We start from the raw sequence: 24,724 nt of genomic DNA on the forward strand, positions 1-24,724 counted from the left end.
TGCTCCTTTAACTTAAGTCCTTCGTTACCCGAAACAGCATGTTAGCTTCCTGTTAATTACCAGACCGTTTACTGCGGTGCCCCCGCTTCTCTAGGGAGCAATTAAATCCAGATAGAGATTAAAAACAACGTTATCTAGTGTAATTTGATTCGGCGTATCTCTTTAGCGGTGCCCTCAGGAGTCGACACTCGCCGGCAGCCGAGAACAGAGTGGGCAGCCAGACTACCAAGTGCACAGGTCGGGACATGACCACGCGGGAACCGGGCCCGAGCAGCGGGCTCCACACCAGCGCCGGCACACGGATTCCGCCTTCCCACAGCGTGCCCTTGACGCCTCGCAGCGGGCAGTTGGAGCCAGTGTTCGAGAACGTTCCCCACAGCATGCCACCGTTGTCGCTAATGAACACGATGAAGCTGTTGCCGAGCATGCAACGTCTGTGCAGGGCCTCGACGATGCGGCCGACAGACTCGTCCAATGCGTCCACCGCGCCTGGTGAGAGCCAGCCGTAACATGCTAGGTTTAGCTTGACGTACTCGTAATGTGACCAAAGGAGGTTATTGCAGCCGCTAGGGTAAGCATCAAACGTACACTGAAACGGATTTGTCGTCTACAACAACTGTAAAGGACACCAAGAAAAGACAGCCGTATTGTTCGAATAAAGGTCGACGTTGTTTCTTTGTTTTCGAAAATGTTCCCTGTGACGGTGAATAAAAACCTGCTCAGCATGAGCGCACACTGAAGTCGGCTATGCGCCTCGAAAGGCTAACATCTGCAAAAAAGGTGCGGGCTCGAGCTGGTTCACGGTGGGGAGCTGCCACCAAACCCGTTTGTCGAGTAAAAGCCCGGGTTTACCGAGGGAGAGGGGACGAGGAGGCGAGCGCGCAAGCACTCTGTGGTTCCCACGGGAAGATATTAGGCTTTAAGTAGAAGAGGTAACCACATAAAACAAGACAGGAGAAATATTCTGTGGTACGCATAAAGATCCAATTAACGATTTTTCATAACGCGCTAGGCTAATGTGTAGCCAAATCGACTCACGCACACTTTGCGCTGAGCACGTCTCAGTGAACTGTCAAAAGCTATCAGTATGCTGTCAATTGTTTTCTTAAGCCCACTGACGTCTCGGTCACTATGGAGTATGTTGCGGTACGGTGGGAAAAATTGTGAAGAGGTAATTTCAATGCACATCCATGTCTCAGAAATAACACTAATAGGAAAAGAAGGCGAAACAATCTTAGAGAAAAAGTGACGCGCTTAATTGTGTGCAAAGATGAAGAAGGTTGGAACTTAGGACGTTATCACGGAACAACGAAGCGTGATGCAGATCCGGCCCATACTCGAACAATCCAATGCACTCAATCAATGAATCAATCAATAAGTTAACATGCCCTGGAACAGCAATGAGTTCTGAGTACTGGTGCACAGAGAAAGAAAAATAGATAGAAATGTACAACTATAACCAAAAAGTATTACAACAATTACACGAAAACAAAAAAGATGTCTCGAGTTTGCTCGGTGGCGTGGTTAGCAACCGCCACCCGGTATTGCCACTTGCGATTCTTCAACATTAGGTTGCTTGAAAGTTAAATCAGTGCGAATGGTTAATACGTCCTTAAACAATGGCTCATACGCCCGTAAACGCGGCCTCCCCGTTACGACCGCAGAAGAGAATTGAAATTCTACGCTAGAATGACGAGGGGCAGCGCAGCCAGCTGCAGAAGGCGACAACGAACGCGGGAGCAGTGGCACGAGCGCGTTTGTGCGGTATAGCGCTGAGGAAGAAGACGACGACGCTCGAGCTATTGCTGATGATGATAGCTTTAGCGAACTCTGACACCGACGACACACGATCCGCATAAACACAGCTTCGCTCTAAAAAAAGAAGAGACAGAAGGGACCCAAGAGGCAGGCGTCATCGCCGATTGGTGACGTCCACCTCTTCCAGTGGCAGCGTGCGCAAGCGTCCGAGTGGCGACCGCCGAGCTCATCTTGGTCCAACGCCATTCGTCGAAGACGACAGCTGCGTTGCGTTGGTCGGCCACTGCATAATCGTGAAGCATGCGACAAAGACCCGCCATAGAGAAATGGACCCGCCCCGGACCACGATAGCACGCGCACTTGGTAGAGGGCAGAAATTGCGCGGATTTGGAACAGAAGGCGGCAGCACAAGGAAGAAGAAGTAGAAGAAGAAGTGTTCGGTGGCCTCTCGTGGAGCTCGTGGAGCTCGTGGAGTCGCTCGCTCGTGGAGTCTCGTGAGCTTCGACGTGGCGAACGGACTGTCCTGTTCTCTGCGGGGATTCTCTGGCCTCGGATTCTCTGGTTCTCTGGCCTCGGTCCTGTCCCGGAGCGTTCCTGGAGCGGTGGCCCTGTCCTATTCTCTGCGGGGAACTGGTCAAGTATCGGGCGGTTTATTTTCTTTAGTTTTGTTTTGAACTTTCCTCTCATTGAGAGTTCCTAATGTCTATTTCTTCTCCCGGCCAGAGATCTTTCCTCTGGACGGCTTCGCTTCCCACTAATTACGTGCCTATAGGGGCTTTCTTGCGCAGTGGCATTAACAGCGTTCCAGTGGCCCTAGTGCCGACCAATGGGGGATTCATCCGCGTGAAGAATCCCAAGGTGATTCGAGAAGAGCTGCGGAAAGCAACCCCGCATTTACAAAGCATAACCGAGGTCCGCCAATTTGGCAGAGGGGGCATTCTTTGCTGTTCGCCTGACCAGACCTGCGTGTCCGACCTTCTGAAGTGCGAAATGTTCGCGAACCACCCGGTGAGGCCTTTTATTCCTGCTCATCTAGCTTGCGTTAAGGGTCTAGTACGTGGAGTCGACGCGAGCCTGTCTGCTTCAGAGGTCCTGCAGATGTTCTCCCCGGCAGGTGCCGTCTCCGTCTACCGATGTTCACGCGTTTGTGAGAATCAAAGAACCCCCACAGCGTCGGTTATTGTCACCTTTGCAGGCACAAATAGGCCGTCAGAGATCAAGGCGTGGCCATTAATATACAGGGTGGAAGCAATTTCTCCCCGCCCATTGCAATGCGTTCAATGCTGGCGATACGGCAACAGTTTTAAGGGATGTCGATCAGAGCTTCGGTGCCGCATTTGCGGAGAAAGCCACGATGGAAAAACGTGTTCCTCTCAGAGCGAACGATGCTGTTTGTGTGAAGGTTCCCACCCTGCGGACTGTGCGCAATGCCCTGCGAGAGACCAAGAGCTCGAAATTCTACAAATTATAGAACGGGAACGGTGTTCGCGTCGTGAAGCTCGTGCACTCTCATTAGAGAAATCATGTGGCTATGCTGCAGCTGCTGCTCGTCACTCAAAAGCCATGGATGCATCTCTTGGTGATGTTGTAGCTGCTGCCGTTGAGAAAGCTATGGCAAAAGCCCTTGACACTTTATTTGCAAACCTTTCAGAGACCGTTGGACAAGTTCTCACCTCTCAGTTGTCGCAACTTTTACATGTTACTGCTCGTCCAAGTGTTGCCTCTGAAGTCACAGTCTCCGATGAGTACATAGAGAAACACGTATCGGCAGAGATCTCGCCTCGCAGTACTGATGCCTCCGAAGCTCCCGCAACTCATGTAGACCATGAGGGTTTTCAGAGTCACGAATCCGGTTCAGATTCCATGGAGAACATGGATTTGGATGCTAGAACTTATAAACGTCGTGCTTCCCCATACTTCCCGAGAGCTACTACCCTCCACAAGCTAAAATCTAAAAAGAGTGAAAATAAGAGCTTATCAAAGGATGATTTCCTAAAGGATAACATTCTACAGACGGCAGTTAACACTGCCGGAATATCGTCAACATAGGAAGCTTGAAAGTGCTGCAGTGGAACTGTCGTTCCATTTTTGCTGCAGCCGCTGATCTCCTATATCTCTGAAGATCTTTCTCCTGATTTGATTATTCTGCAAGAAACTTAGTTATCCACAGAAAAGAATTATCATTTAAAGAATTATCGCAGTTTTCGTCTAGATCGTCCTTCTTGTAGAGGGGGATTAGCATTTTTCATCTCAACAAAGATTTGTCATAGAGCTAAAATTAGTCACCAGTCATTCTCCACTGAAAGTGAGATTCTAGCATTGGATGTAACGCTTCCTGGATTTCTGAAGTGAAGGCGCTAAAATGACGGAGGACAAAGAAGAAACACACACACACAGTGTGTGTGTGTGTTTCTTCTTTGTCCTCCGTCATTTTAGCGCCTTCACTTCAGAAATCATGCTCAACCAACACGCCCAACTGTCCATCCTAGCTTCCTGGATGTGCCCCATTTTCGATAATCAATGCTTATTTCCCTACAGGAGTCCGCAATACAGGCTCTCTTGATGCCGCGGTTGCAGCATGCAGAAAGGATATAATCATAGCTGGTGATTTTAATTCTCACCACGTATCATGGGGTTATCGGTCCGACTCTTGTGGTAAACGATTGTTAGACTGGGTTTCGTCAAATAACCTTAATTGTGTAAATTCGAGAACCCCAACATATGTATCCGGCACATCACGTTCGGTGTTAGACCTAACTTTTTCCAGTTCGGGCTGTGTAATCTCCTCCTGGTCTGCTATTACCTCGGCCACAAATAGCGACCATCTTCCAATAACTTTTGAAATAACGCGCCCAATTAATTTGGTTGAAAAACATGTCCGCACCTATCTTAACTATAATAAATTTCAAGTTTCGCTGCGATCAGCTTTAGAAAAAGAGGTTGGCTTAAATGATGAAGTTAAGGCAGTTAATTTGTCTCAAGTGCTAAGTGACAGCTATAAAAAATGCAAGTTAAGTATGCAGTCAACTAAAGGTGGTACTTATTCTCCATGGTGGAATCCGGACTGTGCACGCGAATATAGAAGAAGAAAGGCAGCCTGGAGAAAGTTACTGTATAATCAATGTCCACGTAATTGAATGACTATAAGTTTGCTGCAGCTACATTCAGGCAAACAGTTGACAAAGCGAAAGAAAATTATGACACCAAACATTAGTTACCTATCGCAGTCTAGTAATAAAAAAGCCCTATTTCGATTTCTACGGTCTAAAAAGATTGTTTCAGCCCCAGTTAATGTTGAGTCAGTTAGCTTAACTTCCACTGAATTAGTACAGTCACTGGAGGATATTGCAAAAGGCTTAGAGCGTCGATTCACATCGCTTCGCCCCTATCATATACCGGCACCTGAACCAGCTAATGAGTACGTAACGGTCACATTAGAAGAATTAATGACAGAGGTAAAGATGCTGCCAGCTTCAGCACCAGGCCCTGATGGCATAACTACAGCAATGATAAAAGTATTATTCGAATTGTCTCCCCAGGATTTGCTTAATTTTATAAATTACTCGATTAAGAATGCATGGATTCATCCAGATTGGAAGGTTGCCAAAATAATTCCACTACTCAAAAAGCCAGGCGATGGATATTCAATAGACAACATTAGACCTATTTCCCTAACCTCAAATCTTGTAAAGTTAATCGAGAGAGTTATTTATGGTCACGTTGATAGATGGATAGGCGAGAACCAAATATTAAATGATTCTCAAATAGGATTCAGGCCCGGCTGCTCTATTTGGTGTGCTCATGTTGACTTGGAGAGTAGAATCCAACTCGCTCGCCGCAATAACCAGTATGCGGCCCTAGTGACATTAGACATTGCGAAGGCGTATGACAGTGTCGACCACGGTACTTTAATCAACAGACTCAATAGTGTGAATCTTCCACAGTATATAATTGCATGGATTCAAAATTTCCTAAGTGGACGAACGTTTTATTGTTATCAAAACGGTGTTTCTTCTAAAAGTTACAAACAGACAAGGGGCGTCCCTCAGGGTGCAGTACTTTCCCCAGTACTATTCAATATTCTACTAAATCACATCCCTACACATCATGACGTACAGGTATACGTATACGCTGATGATATCGCATTTTTCACGGTATCGAATGATATACATAGCCTATATAAAACTTTGCAGTCGTATCTGAATCAGATTGAAACTTGGCTAAAAGGAATACAAATGTCGCTAAATGTCAACAAAAGTGCGATCATTGTCTTTACCTTGACTTTTCCTATCCGAATAACACTGTCATATGGCCAGGAGATTATTCCGCAGGTACATTCTTTAAAATATCTGGGAATGATTTACACCGAAAAGCTAAATTGGCAGACACACATAGAATACATCGCATCTAAGGGAGCACGCGCCGTTGGTTTATTACGAAGAGTCTGCAGCAGTCGTTTTGGAATGCGCAGGGAGACCTTGCTGATGATTTATTGTATGTATGTCCGCCCCATTCTAGAGTTTGGATGCGTGATATTTTCAGGAGGTCCTACGTATAAGTTACGTCCTCTGGTTCTTTTAGAACGCGAATCACTGCGTCTGTGTCTCGGCCTTCCAAAATTTCTAGCAAATAATATTTTATATCATGAAACTCACCTGCCTTCTCTTCAAACTCGATTTCGTATACTGACAGTCCAAACATTTCTAAACATCTATGCTTCTCCCCAGAGACGCTCCTACTATATTTTTACTCGAGAACCAACTGCATTCTTTGAGAATCAATGGCCCAGACTGCATTGTCCCCAGGTTGTTTTTGTGCAGAAACTGTTACAGCCATTACAAATATCAATCCGTGATGTGGCTTTTCAAAATTTACCTACTTCGACAGTAAGTGTTGAATTTGGCGATATATTTCCCAATAACGCTAAGCTCCTACCTATTCGATACCTAAAAGGTTTATTACATGACCACCTTGAGAACCTCCAAATAAATGCAGTAATAACCACAGATGCTTCTGTCAGTGAGGAGAAGGCCGGAGTGGGCATTTTTTCGACATCATTAAATTGGTCTTTCTCTCTTCGACTACCCGACTTTACGCCAATATTTCAAGCAGAGTTATTCGCAATCATCCTCGCTCTACGCAAACTTCCCACATCTATTTCTTCAGCCGTAATCTTAACCGAATCCTTGTCTGTTTTCTCCGCTTTATCTGTGCCCAGTTCAAGTATCATTCTCCGAGAATTTCATTCACTGGTTCCCCAACATTTACGCCTCATCCACCTGGTATGGGTGCCAGGGCACGTGGGGCTCACTTTAAACGAGTCAGCAGACGCACTAGCAGGGGCATCTCTTAAAGGCCCGGTACTGAGGATCTTAAAACCTTCGGCATACGTCACTTCTGCAAGATTTTAAAAATTTTCCATTCAAGAAGGACATGCCAAATCATGTGTATTAGATAACGCCGATTTTCAGCACCTTAGATTTCCTTGGCACAGCGGGTGGTGTGCAACAAGAAAATTTGAAGTTTCATTTACGCGTCGGCGTTGCCAAATACCACGGCTTAATTTCTATTCTCATAGGTCTGGTTTGGCACCTTCTCCTAAATGTTTTTACTGCAATGAACCCGAAACTATGGATCATTTTTTTATTGAGTGTCGTAGATTCAACTTGCATAGAAAACGACTTCTAGAAGGTCCCTTCCGCCAACTTGGATTAGCCATCACTCTACCTATCATTCTGTCTCTGGGGGCGTCGGCACTAGGACACTGTAATAGGAACGTATGTGATGCCATATATAATTTTATAATAGAAACGAGGAGACTTCCATGCTAAATTTACTGTTTTATTTTCCAAAACAAGAAACCGAAAATATTCACTTCTAATTTTAAGAAACAATAGCATGAAAATTATTGTTAGCGATTAGAATTAATTTAATATCACATCTTCAGTAAAAGAAAATCCTATTTAGGTATTTATTCCTTTTCAACCCACTGCCGCCCGATTCATCGCCAATCCCCCGTAGTGGGTTGTGCTATATCTCCAGGCTCCAAATCCAAATCCAAATCAAAATCTGCCCTGTCCTCGCAGCGCCTGCACAGACTGTTTCGGCAGCCATGCTTTTCGCCCTCGTGGTGGCCGTCGCAGCGGTCTTGCTCCTGCTCAAGCCGGTCACCCACACTGTGGTGAAGAGCACCAGGCTGCTGCTTGGGTATTGCCGCCACTACCTGATCGAAAGCACAGCTGACGGTGCGGGAACGGCAATGGAAGTCAAAAGTCAGGTAAAGCGAATCAAGCATACGCAAGAACGAGAAGAAAGCTTTGGTTTTCAGACAAAATTGACTCGTCTATTGCCCACCACGTACGGTTTCTTTCTATGGTTCTTTTCATATTTTTAACTTTGACTTCTGTAAATATCTCCGCAGAATCTCTTTTGCTACGTCCGTCCTTCTGAATGCCCATAATGTCATTTCGTTCACCGCTCGCTCGAACTCGCCGTTAGTTTAGGTAGTTTAGGTACTTTAACGACCGCCCTACGAGAAGTCGAGGCGTTATGGTATAAACAGTCCTGTACGAACGGAGCCCACGTAAGCATATTCCCACTAAGAAAAGGGCATATTCGCAACCACGAAGTGAGTAGCGTGATCTCATTTTGCCCGTGTATACCCCTTTGCGAACTAATGATGTTCGGAGCCAGGTAATCGGCAGCATTCTACTCGAAAACGATAGTGGACCAACAATGGTACCAATGAGTAGGAAACAACGTGCACGTTTCCATTAACTAATAGCAACTGCGCGAGTGTAGACTTTAAATGGACACTGAAGAAAGATACTTAATCAATTTACACTGCAATGTATTCTTTCAAAACTAAATTTTCTTGATATATTGAGGTAATATCGATTAATTAATAAGCCTAGAGAATAAAAATCACCGTCCCATTTTTTTTTCTCGCAAGCAACTCAGCGCCTCTACGTCATTGTGATGTCAGATTTCATCGCATTTGAGCTTATCCACGTTAGGCTATTTTGCAACAGAACGTTGTGCATCTGTACACAGCGTTTCCCACAATATAATAGAAGGAACTCTGGCGCTGCATTCTTTGACCCACCATCGGAGTGATGGGAAGCACGTGGATTTACCTGATCTTCGTGCTTGTGAATTAGACGTTCTTGTGGCTTTGTATATTGCCATTTATGTGCATTCATTGTCGTAAATTTCAGAGCAATCTATACCCTTCGAAGTGCAGAAGACGCTGCGAACCTGCACAATCGCTGCGAACTGCAACTGTTGAGCTTGTCGAGGTGGCCAAATCGAAACGCGCCGAGCGTCTCAAGTGCCCGACATAAGTTCATGAGCGCGCTTCGCATCGCCTATCGATACATGGGTCCATAGCGTAATCGTTTCCATACCAGGCCTGTGTACACCTAGAGGTCCTGTATTCGAAACCTGCCGTCGGGCAATTTTAATAATGTTTATTTCATTATTCATTACGGAGTAAATTGCTGAAAATGACGAGTTTACAAAGTCACAGAGCCGTTTGAAGCCAGAATGACGAAGTTTAGGCAAATCCATGTATTGCGCGATAATTTCCATGCTGGCGCAACGGCTCCCATTTGCCGCTCCCATAGAGACTATCGCCAGTTTCTTCTAGTAATTATTGTATCAAACTCTATGCACCTATACCTATTACACAGTAACTGAGCTCCAGCAGACACCCTCTAAATCCTTGAAGCCATATGGCGTGCTTCCATACGGAAAATACAAGATGGCGTCGCCTCCCGCTTTAAGCTACTTTAATCATGAAATGCTTTCAGCTCCCGTTTTCGGTGACCTTGAAGCGACATTGAGCCAAAAGCAGGAGCCTTTAACCGAGCACTGAAACGAGAACATCCGGTCAAGTTGTGAGAGCAAAACGATATGAAAGGGACAAACCGTCAAGGCCGCCTTACATACACTAGTTACCCCCCCCCCCCCACCCCAAAGAAGTTAAAAAAGCTATTCCTTCCGAGATCTTCCAAATGTATCTTCACAATATCCCTCAAGCTGTAACTTCCAGTACGCTGAAGTTTTGTCTGTCATTTCCAATAGCGACGTCCAAAAGGCGGATAGAGAGCCCTATGCGCCTGATTCTCGTCTGCTGGCGCTGAGAAAGAGTTGTATATGCCCTTTTCAACGTCATGGGTCTCGGGGTCCCCGACGCGTACGGCTCGTCCAGCCGCGTCCAAGCCGGTGGCGTCCGGCACACCGTGGATGGTTGTTTGACCGAGACGAGTCTTGCAATCAGGTTCTGTCTGCGACAGGAAACTATTGCGTCCATATGGACCAATGTACACTATGGCGTGGTACAGGGTGGTGGGGTGTGCCGTTGCCAACATGCACACCCGTTTTAATATTGTGGCTAGTATCTTCTCCAACCAATCTGCTTTGCCGGTAGCCATTTGATGCTTACATCCACTCTAGGTTACGGGAGAGCCAGTACTTTTTCCTTGTTACGTCATTCCTGTCTTAGCGAGCTTTCTTTTCGCGGTTTGAATAACTTCATTTTTATCGTATAAGCGTGATACACAAATGCAGCTCAAATTAGTGTTTCTCTTTCCGGTCCCTTTAAAGCACGACATACATGGCACAACGCAGCGTCCGATATGACGCGCGAACGCGTCCGAAAGGTGCCTGTTCCGATTGCTCAAACACGCTGAAAACTGTTGGATGCTGTTGGCTACTCGCGGGATATGGTTGTTGATAGCGAAGTTCACGTCGCACTTCATGTCGTGTGCGGAACTGTACCTTGTGTCTACTCTTTTGCAGCTTTACATAGGACAGTGTGGAACCACGACTGCAAAATAGTTTTTTTTTTCGACAGATACACATCCCCAGCAGTTCTTATCAAAGCGTGCTTGTGGCGGCCACCTTCCTGGGACTCTGCAATTTGGTGTGCGCCCTGATGCTGTGGCGACGGCTCTCCCACATTCGGGCGCACCGTGCGAGAGCTCTCGCTGTCCCAAGTCGGCTGTCAGCCGGCGAGCCGGCTGGCACGGACTTCCTGGAAGACAACGATCCGCTGGTAGGTCTTCAAGGCAACATTTGCAACATTTTCGAGCGCAGCGTTGAGCGTCGGCGTGCCTCGGCGGCGTAGCCGAGCGATGAGCGCAGCGAAAGATGAAAATACGGCGAGAGCGAAACCAGGGGAGCGAGGAAGAAAGCGGAGGAAGAAGGTAAAGCCGAACAAGACCTTCTAGACCTGTGGAAGGTGTTGACCGGAAGCACGAAGGGGACAGCGGAGGAAGCCACCTTGAGATGCCACTATAAGCCGCTCATGTCCGCCCGTCCTTATTTATCTAGGGACCTTACGCAGCCCCGGATGCGACGGCACCGGCTGTGCGGGGAAGAAAAACTACCGCCAGAAAGGTCGCATTCGCGCATAGCGTTTGCCGCAAGTGCTTCCCGGTGAAGGTTACGGTTGCATCAGCTTCAATTGCCGGGAAGCGGTAACTGTGTGGCCTGTCTATATATTGTACCGTGCGCCGGTCGGTTTGGTGATCGGTGCGATGTCCCATTATATCGCGACATGAAAACACATGTAGAGCTGAGCTGAAATTTCGCATTAGGGAGTACAAGAATCGTCGGCTTTTAATCCCCGACTAACGGCGACAAGCTGTATTTATTGAAGCACAGTAATACGCGCATGCAAGCGTAATGCGAAGACGAAGGTTCGCATTACGCGTGCGGCCAGTTGTTTGTCATGCACACTCTGCTCCCCTGCTTTTTTTCTATCACAAGAAAGTGATTCCGGATTCATCCACTTTTTCTGACTCTATCTATCTATCTATCTATCTATCTATCTATCTATCTATCTATCTATCTATCTATCTATCTATCTATCTATCTATCTATCTATCTATCTATCTATCTATCTATCTATCTATCTATCTATCTATCTATCTATCTATCTATCTATCTATCTATCTATCTATCTATCTATCTATCTATCTATCTATCTATCCATCCATCCATCCATCCATCCATCCATCCATCCATCCATCCATCCATCCATCCATCCATCCATCCATCTATCCATCTATCTATCTATCTATCTATCTATCTATCTATCTATCTATCTATCTATCTATCTATCTATCTATCTATCTATCTATCTATCTATCTATCTATCTATCTATCTATCTATCTATCTATCTATCTATCTATCTATCTATCGTTTTGGTTTGTTTGCTTGATTGATTGATTGATTGATTGATTATTTTATTGCTTGCTTGCTGCTTTGTTTGTTTTGCTCATGCAACGTACCCCGCAAACGCTTTTTTTGCACACAGAGCTCTGAACACACCACGCCGGACCCAGGGCACCTGTCCGCAAACCTGCTCGCTGCGTGCGGTCAGCAGTCATTCGCGACATTTGACCAGCTCTTCAACAGCATGTACGTGGTCTCGGTAACATTTTTTTCGCATCTAGGTACAAATTGTAGCGGGAGTGGTATAAGAGCAAAACACTTATTTGTTCTACAGGCCATTGCTTCTAACCTAACTCTTCGTCATCCATGTTTTTTGCCTTCATTGACATGCCTTTATTTGAAGCCAAGTACTTTCTCCTGTAACAATATATTTTTGTACTGTGCTGCGACGATCAATATTTGCTTCGCGTAATGTTCAGGTTGTGGGTTTGGCTCCTACCTACGGCAATCTTTTTTTTTCATCCACTCTGATTTCACTTTAATTTATCATTCCTACACTTCTTATGAAACTAAAAATAACAACTCAAGTGTCTGTCTTGGCTTCATAGGGTTATTATTTGCAGAGGAATAATGCAGACAGGTATCCCACTTAACACTGTCAGGAGATGATCCTCATGAAGAAATTAAATACACATATATTTCAATTCACTACGATTCAGTTTTTTTTCCATAAAACCTACTGAATGCATTTTTTGGGGAAAAAAGGGAATCAACCGATTGATGGGATCCATATTCCTTTACTAGGCAATATATGACCAAGCAGAAAACAACAGAGGAAATGCGTTGCCAATAGCGGAACATAGAGCAGGAAAAGAAGAGAAAGAAAGGATAATGTCATAGTTTCGCCCGAAAGGCGAAGCATCGATTGTGATGGCAAGTTAGTAAACAGCTTTACGAAGCAAGGATAGTAGATTTATGGGTCGTATAAACTTGGAAACATTAGCCTACTAACGGGATTAACATGCATGGTGTCGGCGCGCACAAGCAAATATAAACACATCACACTTGATGAGCGCGGGCAGTCGCAGTCAAAGCGCTGGTGCGAGCAAGTGCGGCAGCAGCAGCGAGCGAAGTCACCTTCGTGCGCTCTATCGCTGCAACACAAGAGTGGCGGGAACACAGCGCGCACAAAGATTTGAGCCGTTTCCAGCTTGCTTTCAACTAACGGCGTTTTTCACTGGTCGATTCGGAGAAAGATTTCTTGCTCCGTGGCAACGAATCCGAATTTCACTCGGAGATCTGGAGCGGGTTTGTGCTTTCCGCTGGTCGTTTCAGATCAACTCGCCCGGATCGCTCTCCTTTGCTCCGCCACTGAGGCGCGGATTCGGGCGGAAATAGGTCGCGTCACTTCCGTCTTCGAGCGAAATCGGTACGAGGTCGGTAGGCATGTGGCGCTGCGGTAGAGCTCGCGTTTAGCGATGAGAGCTTGGACGACAGCGGTTACGAGAGGTGCTGTACGAAGCCTCCTATGTACGCTGTCCATGCACAATCATTGCGGTCGCGACATGGAAATGGTGGACTCTGCAGCTGCCGCAGCCAAATTACGCACGGGGGACGGCGACTTTGGTTGCCGTGGAAATGTACACAGCAGAAGTCGGGCATGGTTTCTGGAACCGGTTTGTGAGACGTGATCACTCGCGGAGCGTTCTTGCGCTCCGCTGGCCCATTCGGATTTGTGAAACCCGAACGCTCGCTCGAGGATTTCCTTGGCCGCTCCATATCCACCAGTGAAAAACGCCATAAGCGCTTCTCGGAGTCGAAGGGACCCCACCCCGCCTTCCTCCCGCGCTGCCTCCCCGCTTTGCTCCATTATGGCGCGTGACATTGAGCCGCAATGGTCAGTGTCCCTTGCGCCCGGCGGTCTCTGTACACGCCGCAGATGGCTTTCAAATCAGAGGCCCCGGCGGGCGCACGCGGGCGACCGCGCCGCCCCGAGTAGAACGCCTCCCCTCCTTCCCACCCCCACCTCCCTACCCATGGCGGACCTTGTCCTCGTCGCAGATGGCCTTCCAGATACAGCGGCCCGCGGCCCGGAGCGGACACGCGAGGGCGCTGGGGTCGCCCGGAGGGTGCACTCCCTGCCCTCCCACGGGAGCCTTGCGCGTGACGGAGTCGGGGCGCTATCTCTCTTCGCTGCGCGTGATTGAGTCGCGATCGCCGGATCACCCTCGCTATCAGTTCGCTCGCAAATACAGCACATGGCGCAGGGCGACGACGTTTTGGTGCATGGACTTTGTACGGAACCTCACGGCGACGGCGACGGCAGAAATGCGCTTGCAGTGTCCATGGAATTCCTGTTGCAATAAAACCGAACGATACAGTATTCATTTTATTACTAACAAAAGTGGGAATGTGCAACTACGTTTTGTTTTCACGTACACTTACGCGACAGTGCAATGGCATACAGCGCAGCAATTTACGCTACCCTGACGTAATTTTGTAGCAACATAACGATACAAGAGCAAACAGGATATACCACGAAACATATTAAAAATTAAAAACTAAAACAGAAATCATTGCCCCATGCTCAAGAAATAACATCTTGGCTCATTTCAACTAATGTTATTTAGAGACTGATATTTGTTCAATATATTATGCAGATATAGCGTTGCAACAAATGCAGTTTTATAATTATTGCGAAATCTGGAAACTAACTAAAGAGCTAAACTATTCGCGTACACGTGATAAGGTCTAGACAGCAAAATGCGACACTCATAGGGTGTTGTGAAACGTGTGAAGTAAAAGAAATTATAGCGCTTGACGAATACGAAATTTAGGTATACACATGTTCAACACTTACAATCTTAATGTTCACAAACACGTGGAATTCAACGACACTTATAGAATTGACTCGATTGTACACTGCTTCCACAATATTTATACACAATATTTATTTATATTGTACACTGCTTGCACAATGTTTGTAACAGAAGGTTCCAGTTAATCATGTTTTTTGACCCATCATTAGCGAAAGCGGGCGACCGATGACAAACTCCTGCGAACGGACGTTCACTGAACACTTTATTTGCGGATTGTCGCAAAAATTGTTATTCGGATAGTAATTATATGTACATTCCAGGCGCATTTTTGCCGCCGCCGAGATGTTCTTTATAAAGTCCAAGGGCGTTAACATCGTTATCACGCGCCGTACGGTGCTTGTTCCACTGAAAGCTTGCGAGGGAGAGTCTGCTATGGGGGCTCAATCTCGCGCGCGCAAGAGAGGAAAGCGGGGAGGGAGAGCACCGTCTTGCCTCGCGTACAAGGAACCGGGGGGAAGAGGAGGGGAGGGGAGCGGTCACTACACCGACGGCCACGCGGACCCTAACTTGAAAGTGATCTGGGATGAGTACATGCCTAGGGTCGCCGAGGGCTCATAATTTTGTGTGTGCTGTGTTCTCGCCGCTTGGTTCGCGTTGAAACCGTGGGCAGAACGAAGGTCAATTCGCTCGCTGCTGTGGCCGTTCATCCTCACGATAGCATCTTGACAGCGAGCGTCCGTCGTGCTGATCGAGTGATATATGGTCATGTTTCCCTGTACGGGTACGACAGCATGCTTGTTACTTTAATTAATGGCCCAGGATACTATCAATATTTCGTACAGCTGTCTGCTAATTTGCTATCACAATCGATATTTCGTCATTCGGGAAAAGCCTACTTTTTTTCTTCATCATTGTTCCAGTGCTTCTATTTATCGATGCATTCCTCTTCCTTTCTCTGACAGCTGTTAGTTTCCTCGTTTGCAGGCTACCAGCTAGTTCATATGGTTAGCTTACTTGGAAGACCAACTTTCGGAATGTCGGGAGGGGGTAAGGAGAATTTTCTTTTAATGGTAAAGCCTCCTCTCTGAAAATAATAAGAAAACACGCTTCGATGTTGGAATTGACGACACAGTGAGGAATGGTGAACTGAAATGGTTTTTCCTCCATTGTGTCTTACACATTGGCCACTTACTCTCTCTCTCCCTCCTCAAGTGTCTCAAGAGAGCAAGACACGTTCGAGAAAATTGCCGAGGTCAAGAACTCGGAGGTCTTCCGCGTCCACACTTACACGGGCGACAGCGTGCTCAAGGTGGTGAAGCTCGGCTCCACGCAAGAGTCGCAAGAGCGCCTCCTGACCAAAATAAAGATAGCCTCGTGAGTATGCATGCCGCCGGCTCTGCTTAGTTTAGTGCAGTATGAAATGACGCAAGGGCATCCCTCTTCCCCTATACGCAAGAACATGATCTCAGACCACGGAGTTCACACAAAAGGATCAAAGCATCAAATAAAACGATGTTCGAGAAGAACTTATTGCTGGGCTAGTTGGCGCATCTTACTGAAGTACTATAGCGCCAAAAAAGACGACACAAGAAGAGACACAGAGGAGCGCTTATTAACACCTTACTAACAGTTAGTAAGCGTTTGTCCGTCTTTCTTCTTGTGTCGTCTGTGTGGCGCTTTAGTATTTCAAAATGATGCTCGCAGCACTTCACCAATGCGTCTGCCACATCACAGCTGTTGATTTGCAACATAAAGTCATTACAACTCAATAAGCTTCTTTATGACGGCGGCCGATTAGATGTCGTTACATGGACCAAATGTGCAACACAGATGTGGAAACGTATTGTTACGGAAGGATGAAAGAAGAGAGAGGAAGAAGAAGATCGCGGGACGCTGGCTGCTGCATGTGGTTGGTAGTCATCCATCTTAATTACTAAGACTCAGTTTGTATATATATTGTAAATATTATCTTCTGTACTTCCAACATCCCCGTAACATATTGGTGAGAGGTGCGGGTTACCACGGCTGAAAAGGGAGCTCCGCAGTGGACGTCGCATCACCGTCCCAACCATGAATGACGGTGATCACGCGGGATCAACGTCGTTGCCGCCTTCTACGTCACCGTCGCATGCTATGTCGCTGTCACCTTCGGTTGTCGTTGTGCAACCCAAGGTTCCTGGAACTTTCTGCGGGACCGATGGCGCCGACGTTGAAGAGTGGGTGGCCATGTACGAACGCGTGAGTAGAATCAACAGATGGGACCCTACGCTTATGCTAGCTAACCTGTTGTTCTACCTAAGATGCATGGCAAAGGTGTAGTACGAAAACCCCGAAGACGAGCTAACCAGTTGATACAAATGCAAAGAGAAATTGACAGAGTTGTTTCGCAAACCAGCGGGCCGTAAAATTGCCGCAAAGCAGGAACTGGCCTCCCGTGCCCAATTCCCCACGGAGTCCTATGTCTCGCAAATCCAGGACTTGCTGACACTTTGTCGTAAGGCTGAACACGACTTGGCAGAAGGTGAGAAGGTCAGGCACGTGTTTAAGGGCATTGCTGAGGACGAATTCAATCTCCTCATGTGCAAGAGCTGCTCTATAGTTGATGCAAACATTAAAGAGTGCCGACAATTCGAGCAAGCCAAAAGCCGACGCGTCTTGCAACCATTCGCCAGACTTTCCAACACTGCCGCAGCATCGACGTGTGAAGATCAACCCGCACAGCAGCATGCCCCGCCATCAGAAAACGTGGTGCGAATCGTTAGACGTGAAATGGATGCGATGGCGTCCACAGCTTTCTGTTCTAGTAGGCCTGGTGCTACCACGTTTTGAGTTCCCCTCGTATAAGCCATCGTTCGCCAGGAACTTGAAAACATTGGTTTACATTCTGTGTGTGCTGTCGCCAATCCCAGAGCTAACGAACGCCCTTCTACTATTTTCGCTCCACCTCGACGCTTCTCTCCGCGCTATCGCAACCCGACTGTGTTGAGAACTGCGGACGACCAGCCGCTATGTTTCACTTGCCGCCGCATTGGTCATGTCTACCGATACTGTCGCAACTCGTGGCCCTCAACACATCGCACGCCGAACAACCTGAGCCATTTTAATGGAAATGCCCGCAATGGTTCGCCCACCGCCGAGCCTAGCAGCGCCGTCAACTCTGCTAGCGACACGTGGTACATTCGCTCACCATCACCGTGCGGACACTAGTCTCGCTCTCCGCAAACATATCGCCCATCTTCCCGTTCGCCGCAGTCACGTCGCCTTTCGTCCCCTGTGGTTTAGGCCGCACCATTTCGTAAAACTAGGAAATTCAGGCCTCGGAGGTGGGGCTGCATAGCCGACTACTGTAGCAAATCATCTGACTGTGCCCAGAAGAAGGTAATTGATGCTAAAATAAATGGTGTACCTGTGCAAGCACTCTTCCACACTGGAGCCCACGTTTATGTGATGAGTGCTAGCGTACGTAGACGTTTAGAAATGGTCCTCACCCCAGCAGCTGCCCGAGTGCTTCGTGCGGCCGACGGCGGCGTGCTGGTTGTTCTTGGAGTGTGTACTGCTCTTTTAAGTATAGCCAGTCGCCCTACTTCTCTTTGCTGTGATCGACTACTGCCCTCACGATGTTATCCTTGGATTAGTCTTTTATCCATTCTTTCTACTCTCATGGACGGCACGACCGCCCTTCAGTTAGAACTGCTACAACCCGCCGATGCTCCGAGCACCGCCCCACCACACTTGTGCTCGCTTCACGATGTGCATCTGTCACCCGAGGCCGTTACTTACGTCACTTTTGACCACCCAGCCACAGGTTCCTGACGGTGAATATGTGTTTCGCGCAATCATCGACTTGCTTTTGAACCGGAACATTGCTGTTCCCCATACGCTGGTCACGGTTACTAATAACGACGTCGTTCTACCGTTTCTGAATTTCAGCCTGTGCCCTCAAGTGATTCCGGCCGGCATGTTCTTGGCCAGTGTTTCTAGTGGTTCACAATTTCACATTGCGAGTCTGAATGCCAAGACTGGTTTCTTAGCCCCATATGCAGCTCTCAGCTCTGGTTTCTTAACGGTTGACTTAGGGAAAATGATTGCACCTGACCTCACCTATGAACCGGCCACGGACATACGTCTCCTGCTTGAATCATACAGTGACATCTTTGATTTCGGCGACAGGCCTTTGGGCCAAACATCTGTTTTTCAGCACCATGTAAACACTCGAGAAACGAATCCTATTCGTCGGCGTCCCTGTCGTGTATCGCATGCTGAACGTAGAGTCGTCCAATCAGGAGTGGACAAAATGCACCGCAAAGGGGTCATCGAACCATCAGCCAGCCCTTGGGCTTCGCCTGTCGTCCTTGTGAAAAAGAAAGATGGTACCTGGCGTTTTCGCGTTGATTATCACCACTTAAACAAGATCACGCGAAAAGACGTCTACCCACTCCCACACATCGATGACGCCTTGGAATGCTTGCACGGAGCTAAATACTTCTCGTCCATCGAGCTTCGATCCGGCTACTGGCAGATTTCAGTTGATGAAATGGACCACGAAAAGACGGCCTACATCACGCCGGATGGCTTATATCAGTTCAAAGTCATGCCCTTTGGCCTATGCAGTGCTCCTGCGACCTTTGAACGTATGATGGATTCTCTTCTGCGAGGCTAGAAATGGACCAGCTGTCTCTGTTACCCGACTCGCTGCCATTCTCGCGGTCTCCCGAAAAGCCGGCCTCCAACTGAACTCCACGAAGTTTCAATTCGGGCGCCGTCAGATTACCGTGTTGGGACACCTCGTTGACGCATCCGGTGTCCAACCAGATCCGGGAAAAGTTTGCGCCGTACGCAGTTTCCCGATGCCACGTTCTGCTTCTGACGTGCGCTGCTTCGTCGGCCTCTGTGCTTACTTTCGCCGCCGCTTCAAAAACTTCGTCGACGTTGCTCGGCCCTTGACAGATCTTCTAAGCAAGAACACGCCATTTTCACGGGGCCCGAAGCAGGCTCACGCGTTCACCTCTCTCATCTGATTTCTGACCACCCCTCCCATACTTGCCCACTCTGATCCATATGCATCGACCAAACTCCACACTAACGCAAGCGGCCATGGCATCGGCGCTGTTCTCGCTCGAACACAGAATAGTACCAAGTGCGTGATAGCTTACGCCAACTGCCTGCTCTCACCTGCCGATGGAAATTACTCCGTCACCCAGCGGGAGCGCTCCACTTTAGTTTGTGCTGTCGCCAAGATCCGGCCATATTTGTACGACCGCACATTTTCGGTCGTTACAGACCACCACGCACTCTGGTGACTGTCTTCCCTCCGGGACCCGGCAGGACGGCTTGGTCGCTGGGCTTTGCGGCTCCAAGAATTTTCGTTTGTTGTCAACTATAAGTCTGTACGTCTGCACAAGGACGCTGACTGCGTCTCTCGTCACACCGTGGGTCCCCCTTACACTGCAGCGCACGACCGGTGACCTTGGTGATGGCTTTTACTGACACAACCGACATGCGCGCTGAACGCGACGAATCCTTACAGTCCATCATCGCCAGAGTGCAATCTGGCAGCACTGACGCCATGTAACGCATGTTCGTTCTGCACGATGGCATCCTCTACCACCGCAAAATCAACCCTGACGGTCTTGAGTTGCTCCTTGTCCTTCCTCGTCATCTGCAATCCGTCGCTCTCGCACAACCTCTCGATGCACCGACTGCGGGACACCTTGGCGTTTTGCGTACATACTACCGCGTACGACACCAGTTCTTCTGGCCGGATCTCTACCGCTCCCTGTGTCGTTATGTCGCAATTTGCGAATTGTGTCAGCACCGGAAGAATCCTCCCCTGCCACCTGTCGGACGACGCCATCCAAGTGAAGTTCCCTCTGAACCATTCTCTCGCGTAGGCCTTGACTTGCTTGGCCCTTTTCCGACGACGACTAGAGGGAATAAGTGGAACCCCGTCGCTAATGATTACGCGACACGTTACGTGATAACAAAGGCGTTGCCGACTAGTTGCGCAACAGACGTCGCCGATTTCCTCCTCCACGATGTCATTCTCCACCACGGTGCACCTCGAGAGTTACTTACAGGCCGCGGCCGCTCCTTCCTTTCTCGAGTTGTCGACGACCTCCTCCGCTCTTGTGCCACTGAGAACAAGCTGTCCATCGCCTACCACACACAAACGAACGGCCTTACGGAACGTCTCAACCGAACAGTCACAGACATGCTGTCGATGTACGTCTCCAACGGTCACCGCAACTGGGACGCCACACTAGCTTACATGACGTTCGCGTATAACTCGTCCCGACATGACACCACAGGATATTAATCATTTTATCTTTTGTATGGTCGCGACTCCACATTGCCGTTTGGCACCATCCTTCCTCCTTCCCTTCTGTGCCGCGTGTTGCAGCTGAGTACGCTCGTAAAGTCATCGATCGCGCTCACATCGTACGTCAAGTCGCGCGATCTCGTTTATTAGCCTCGCAGCATATACTAAAAGAGCGTTATGACCGGTGCCATCGCGATGTTAAGTTCGCGCCAGGTGCTTGGGTGTTCCTTTGGTCTCCATGTCCTCGGGTTGGCCTCTCCCAGAAGCTTTTCTCTCCCTACACAGGGCCTTATGAAGTCCTACGTCAAGGTAACTACGTAAACTACGAGATTGCGCCGCTACAATTTGCCTTCCTCACGTCCGACGCCTGTTGACGTCGTCCACGTTTCACGGCTGAAGCCGTACTTCGCTCGCAATTCTTCGCCTACCATGCGCTGAGATGGCTCTTCACCACCGGGGGGTCCTGTTACGGAAGGGTGAAGAAGAGAGATGTAGAAGAAGATGGCGAGGCGCTGGCTGCTGCGTGTTGTTGGTAATCAGCCATCTTAACTACTCAGAATCATTTTGTATATATATTGCAAATACAATCTTCTGTACCTCCAACATCCCCGTAACAGTATCATTCCCAGCTGTCGGACATGCAGTGCATCAGAAGACGACTGAATAGCCTGAGCTATGAGCTGAGCATGCAAGCGAGCGCGGACAAGTGAGTCGAATGAGGCGTAGCGCGCCACACGAAGCGATGAATGAGCACTCGGAGGAGACGCACGTGTTAGAGAAGACAGCGAATGGTGCTTGCCCTTTCGATGCTTTCTCCATGGGTATTCGAGTGGTAAGAGATCGGTGAAAACGTAACCAGTGGTGCTGTGTAAAGATGGATGACAGATCAGCATGCAGATGAGAGGCGTGTCGTCGCTTTCTAGAGGAATGAAAGGGGAGAGACGTGCGTGCCGATAACAAAGGTCAGAGTAGCCCCACCGGGTTGAAGGAGGATCAGCGCACAGAAGCGAATTCCCGAGGTACATGCATTCGTGGTTGCGATTAGCTGTGGCCGATGCGCAACCTTAAAAAGTGCACACAGAGACTCCTCGGACCGGAGCCGGTCCTGTCGTTTGTGTCTTTCTTCAGTCCTTGTCTTTTGCGCCTTGCCTTTACTCAGTCAAGCATGAACCAACTAGCCCAAGCAAGAGTTTTACTTATCTCCACGCAGTCCGGTGGCATTATGAATGTCGTTAAACTTGATCCAGCCAATACAAAAGACAGCGCTGCGGCGACACGGAGTGATGCGCCCGGCGGCGCAAGCTGCGCTGTAGACATTCCGATCACGATAAGCCGCTATCGCTCTTTAGCGCATTTTCAATCCGCGTCGGACCATTGTGAACCGTGACGAAGTGTACTTCACCGGCGGCGCGCACATTAACCCTTTTCGCGGCTATCCCATGGGCGCTGCCATATTTGATCACGTGATGACGCGCGTCTATTGCTTCCCTCAACTGCCTCCGTTGCCCCCGAGTTTACAATTGGTGTGCATGACGCCGGCGCGGCTTCGCAAACCTGTTTCGGAAGATATCGTAAACGGTGACTGGGTGTACGACACGAAGCTTCGGCCACAGCTTCAGAGAACATGTAAAAAGGCTTGCGCAGCTGATTAAGCTATGTGCAAACAGCGTGAGCAGAGTATATGCATGGCGCATGGTTTAGAAGCGAGGCTGGATATGTATTCCAAGCTATCCAAATTTGCCGCTCTTGAATAAGAATCAGCATTAGTGTGCTTTGCTCTTCGTTCTTTATTTGGCAAATATTTTGAAGCAGCGGCTTACCACATTTCTGACTAAACATGCTTCCGCGGTACGGTCAGTATCTGATTATTTCTGGCTAATCGCTCGCCGGTAGATTCCGATAGATTTGTTCTTGCTGGGCGCAAGCCTTGAAACGCAGCGATTTTCTACATTGTATATTTTCTATCAAATATGTATTGTCGCTAGTAACTCGCTTACTCTTCTGGACCGTCACAAAACATTCATCTTCGACCATTCTTGCGCTATCGGTGTATATAGTCTATTTATTGTGAATATACAGTGCGCATATATTCAGTATGCGCGCGTTCACTTATTGCCCCTTTGGTGATAGAGTATATAGGCGTAAGATGACTTGCCAGTTGGAGTAGTTGTGTGTAGATAATGTGCGCGAAACGACTGCGACATGAATCGACGCTACTCCTTTTTTTCATTGTTTAATGATCAGTATTCACCCTAGTCGACGGCCCGGAGCAGAAGCACTTTGTTGGAGCGTTAGCAATACAACGCTGGTGGATGAGCAAATTTCTGTATCCTCGAGGAAAGCCGTACATCTTGGAAGTGCCGGTAACACGTGCGGACAATTTCAGCAACATTCCGCGAACTTGGCTACTCAGATTCATTCCATTCCTTAGTATACCAGTCACTATCTTTGCGGCCAACTACTGCACAAGTCTTCAATCCACATGATGCAATCCGGCATGATTGGAGCACGGTGCGTTAGCGAAAACTCAGTTGCATGTCGGACGCCTGATCGCACATAAGCAAGGTGGAAGCGGTAATACAGGTGTTCTGTGGCGGTAATGGTTTCGTATCCGTGCGCTCTCGCTGAGGCGACATGCGGCGCGCCACCGAAAGCGCCATCTCGTTTCTCTAGAACAAACTGCTCCGCGAAAAGGGTCAATAGCACGGCCGCGGGGACCTTATCTTCATATCGATCTGCGAAATGGGCAGCGTGCCGCATGTGATGAGAGCTGCGTGAGCGGTGTCTTTTTGCCTCTTCTTTCGCATTGAATGGACAGTCGGCACGAAGGTAAAATCGCTCGCTGCTGCGGGCTCTGTCTTGAAAACGATCTTCTTAGATGACAGACGGATGGACGGGCGGAATGACGGTTTTCTCATTGGGAAAGCACAGGAGTGCTTAAGCATTTAAAACAAACACAAGTCTGAACTGTGTACGCCTGCTGTATACAAAGACTGTCACCAACACATTTCTTTGTGAGATCATGCGGTGAACGTCACAGGTTTTTCTTATCTCGGCGTCTATCTTCCGGCCCTGCAGGAAACTCACAAAGCTAAGAGAGGGGCTAGACTACTTCACCAACGGCTTCGTGGAACTCAAGAGGTAAGAAAAAGGCTCACGTCACGACAGTGTTCCATGTAGCCAAGTGCTTAGAAGGTGTGCGATAGTGTGCTTATATATCCTAACGCGGAGTTCCGACAGCGCAAGTTATGTACGCACAAATCGAAAGGTTAAACGTCTCATTGCATGCGTTGTATGGCGAACATTTCGCATTAATGAACATGGATTTTCACGATGCGTGGTACCTGCGTTTTCTTTTTCATCGCAGCGTCACTTGCGTGTTCGACTCGTTTCCCAAAGAACTCCTCAAGGCCCGAAAACGAGCAGCCCGAACCCTGCATGATGAGCGGCGAGACGGAAATAAGTCGGGTGAGGAAAAAAAGAAAGGCTCAAAGCGCTTTTGTCGAACGCCCCCACAGTGAGATTTGTCTACCTTTACAATAGTACCCCACAACAGAGGGGAAGGTGCACAAGAAAGGCGCATGACGCTTCGGACTGTTCATTCGGCGCTATGAGGCGGGTGGACGCTCGGTGCATTGAAGATCA

At 48.2% G+C, this 24,724-nt stretch overlaps 1 protein-coding gene and 1 long non-coding RNA gene across 2 annotated transcripts in view; both read left to right on the forward strand.

The window, feature by feature from the left end:
- LOC135906322 (uncharacterized) overlaps nucleotides 1–24,724 on the forward strand; it is a 93,759-nt gene that overhangs the window by 7,431 nt on the left and 61,604 nt on the right. The window lies entirely within an intron of this gene.
- Nucleotides 2,145–24,724, forward strand: part of LOC135906317 (serine/threonine-protein kinase haspin-like) — a 30,498-nt gene continuing 7,918 nt past the window's right edge. The window contains exons 1-7 of the mRNA XM_065437659.2: nucleotides 2,145–2,396; nucleotides 7,845–8,035; nucleotides 10,616–10,816; nucleotides 12,084–12,187; nucleotides 15,973–16,134; nucleotides 24,158–24,220; nucleotides 24,447–24,547. Coding sequence (XP_065293731.1) covers nucleotides 7,871–8,035; nucleotides 10,616–10,816; nucleotides 12,084–12,187; nucleotides 15,973–16,134; nucleotides 24,158–24,220; nucleotides 24,447–24,547 — 796 coding nt within the window. The 5' untranslated portion in view covers nucleotides 2,145–2,396; nucleotides 7,845–7,870. The remainder of the gene's footprint in view (nucleotides 2,397–7,844; nucleotides 8,036–10,615; nucleotides 10,817–12,083; nucleotides 12,188–15,972; nucleotides 16,135–24,157; nucleotides 24,221–24,446; nucleotides 24,548–24,724) is intronic.

The sequence above is a fragment of the Dermacentor albipictus genome, chromosome 5 (genome assembly GCF_038994185.2).
Source record: "Dermacentor albipictus isolate Rhodes 1998 colony chromosome 5, USDA_Dalb.pri_finalv2, whole genome shotgun sequence".
Classification (NCBI taxonomy): Eukaryota; Metazoa; Arthropoda; class Arachnida; order Ixodida; family Ixodidae; genus Dermacentor; species Dermacentor albipictus.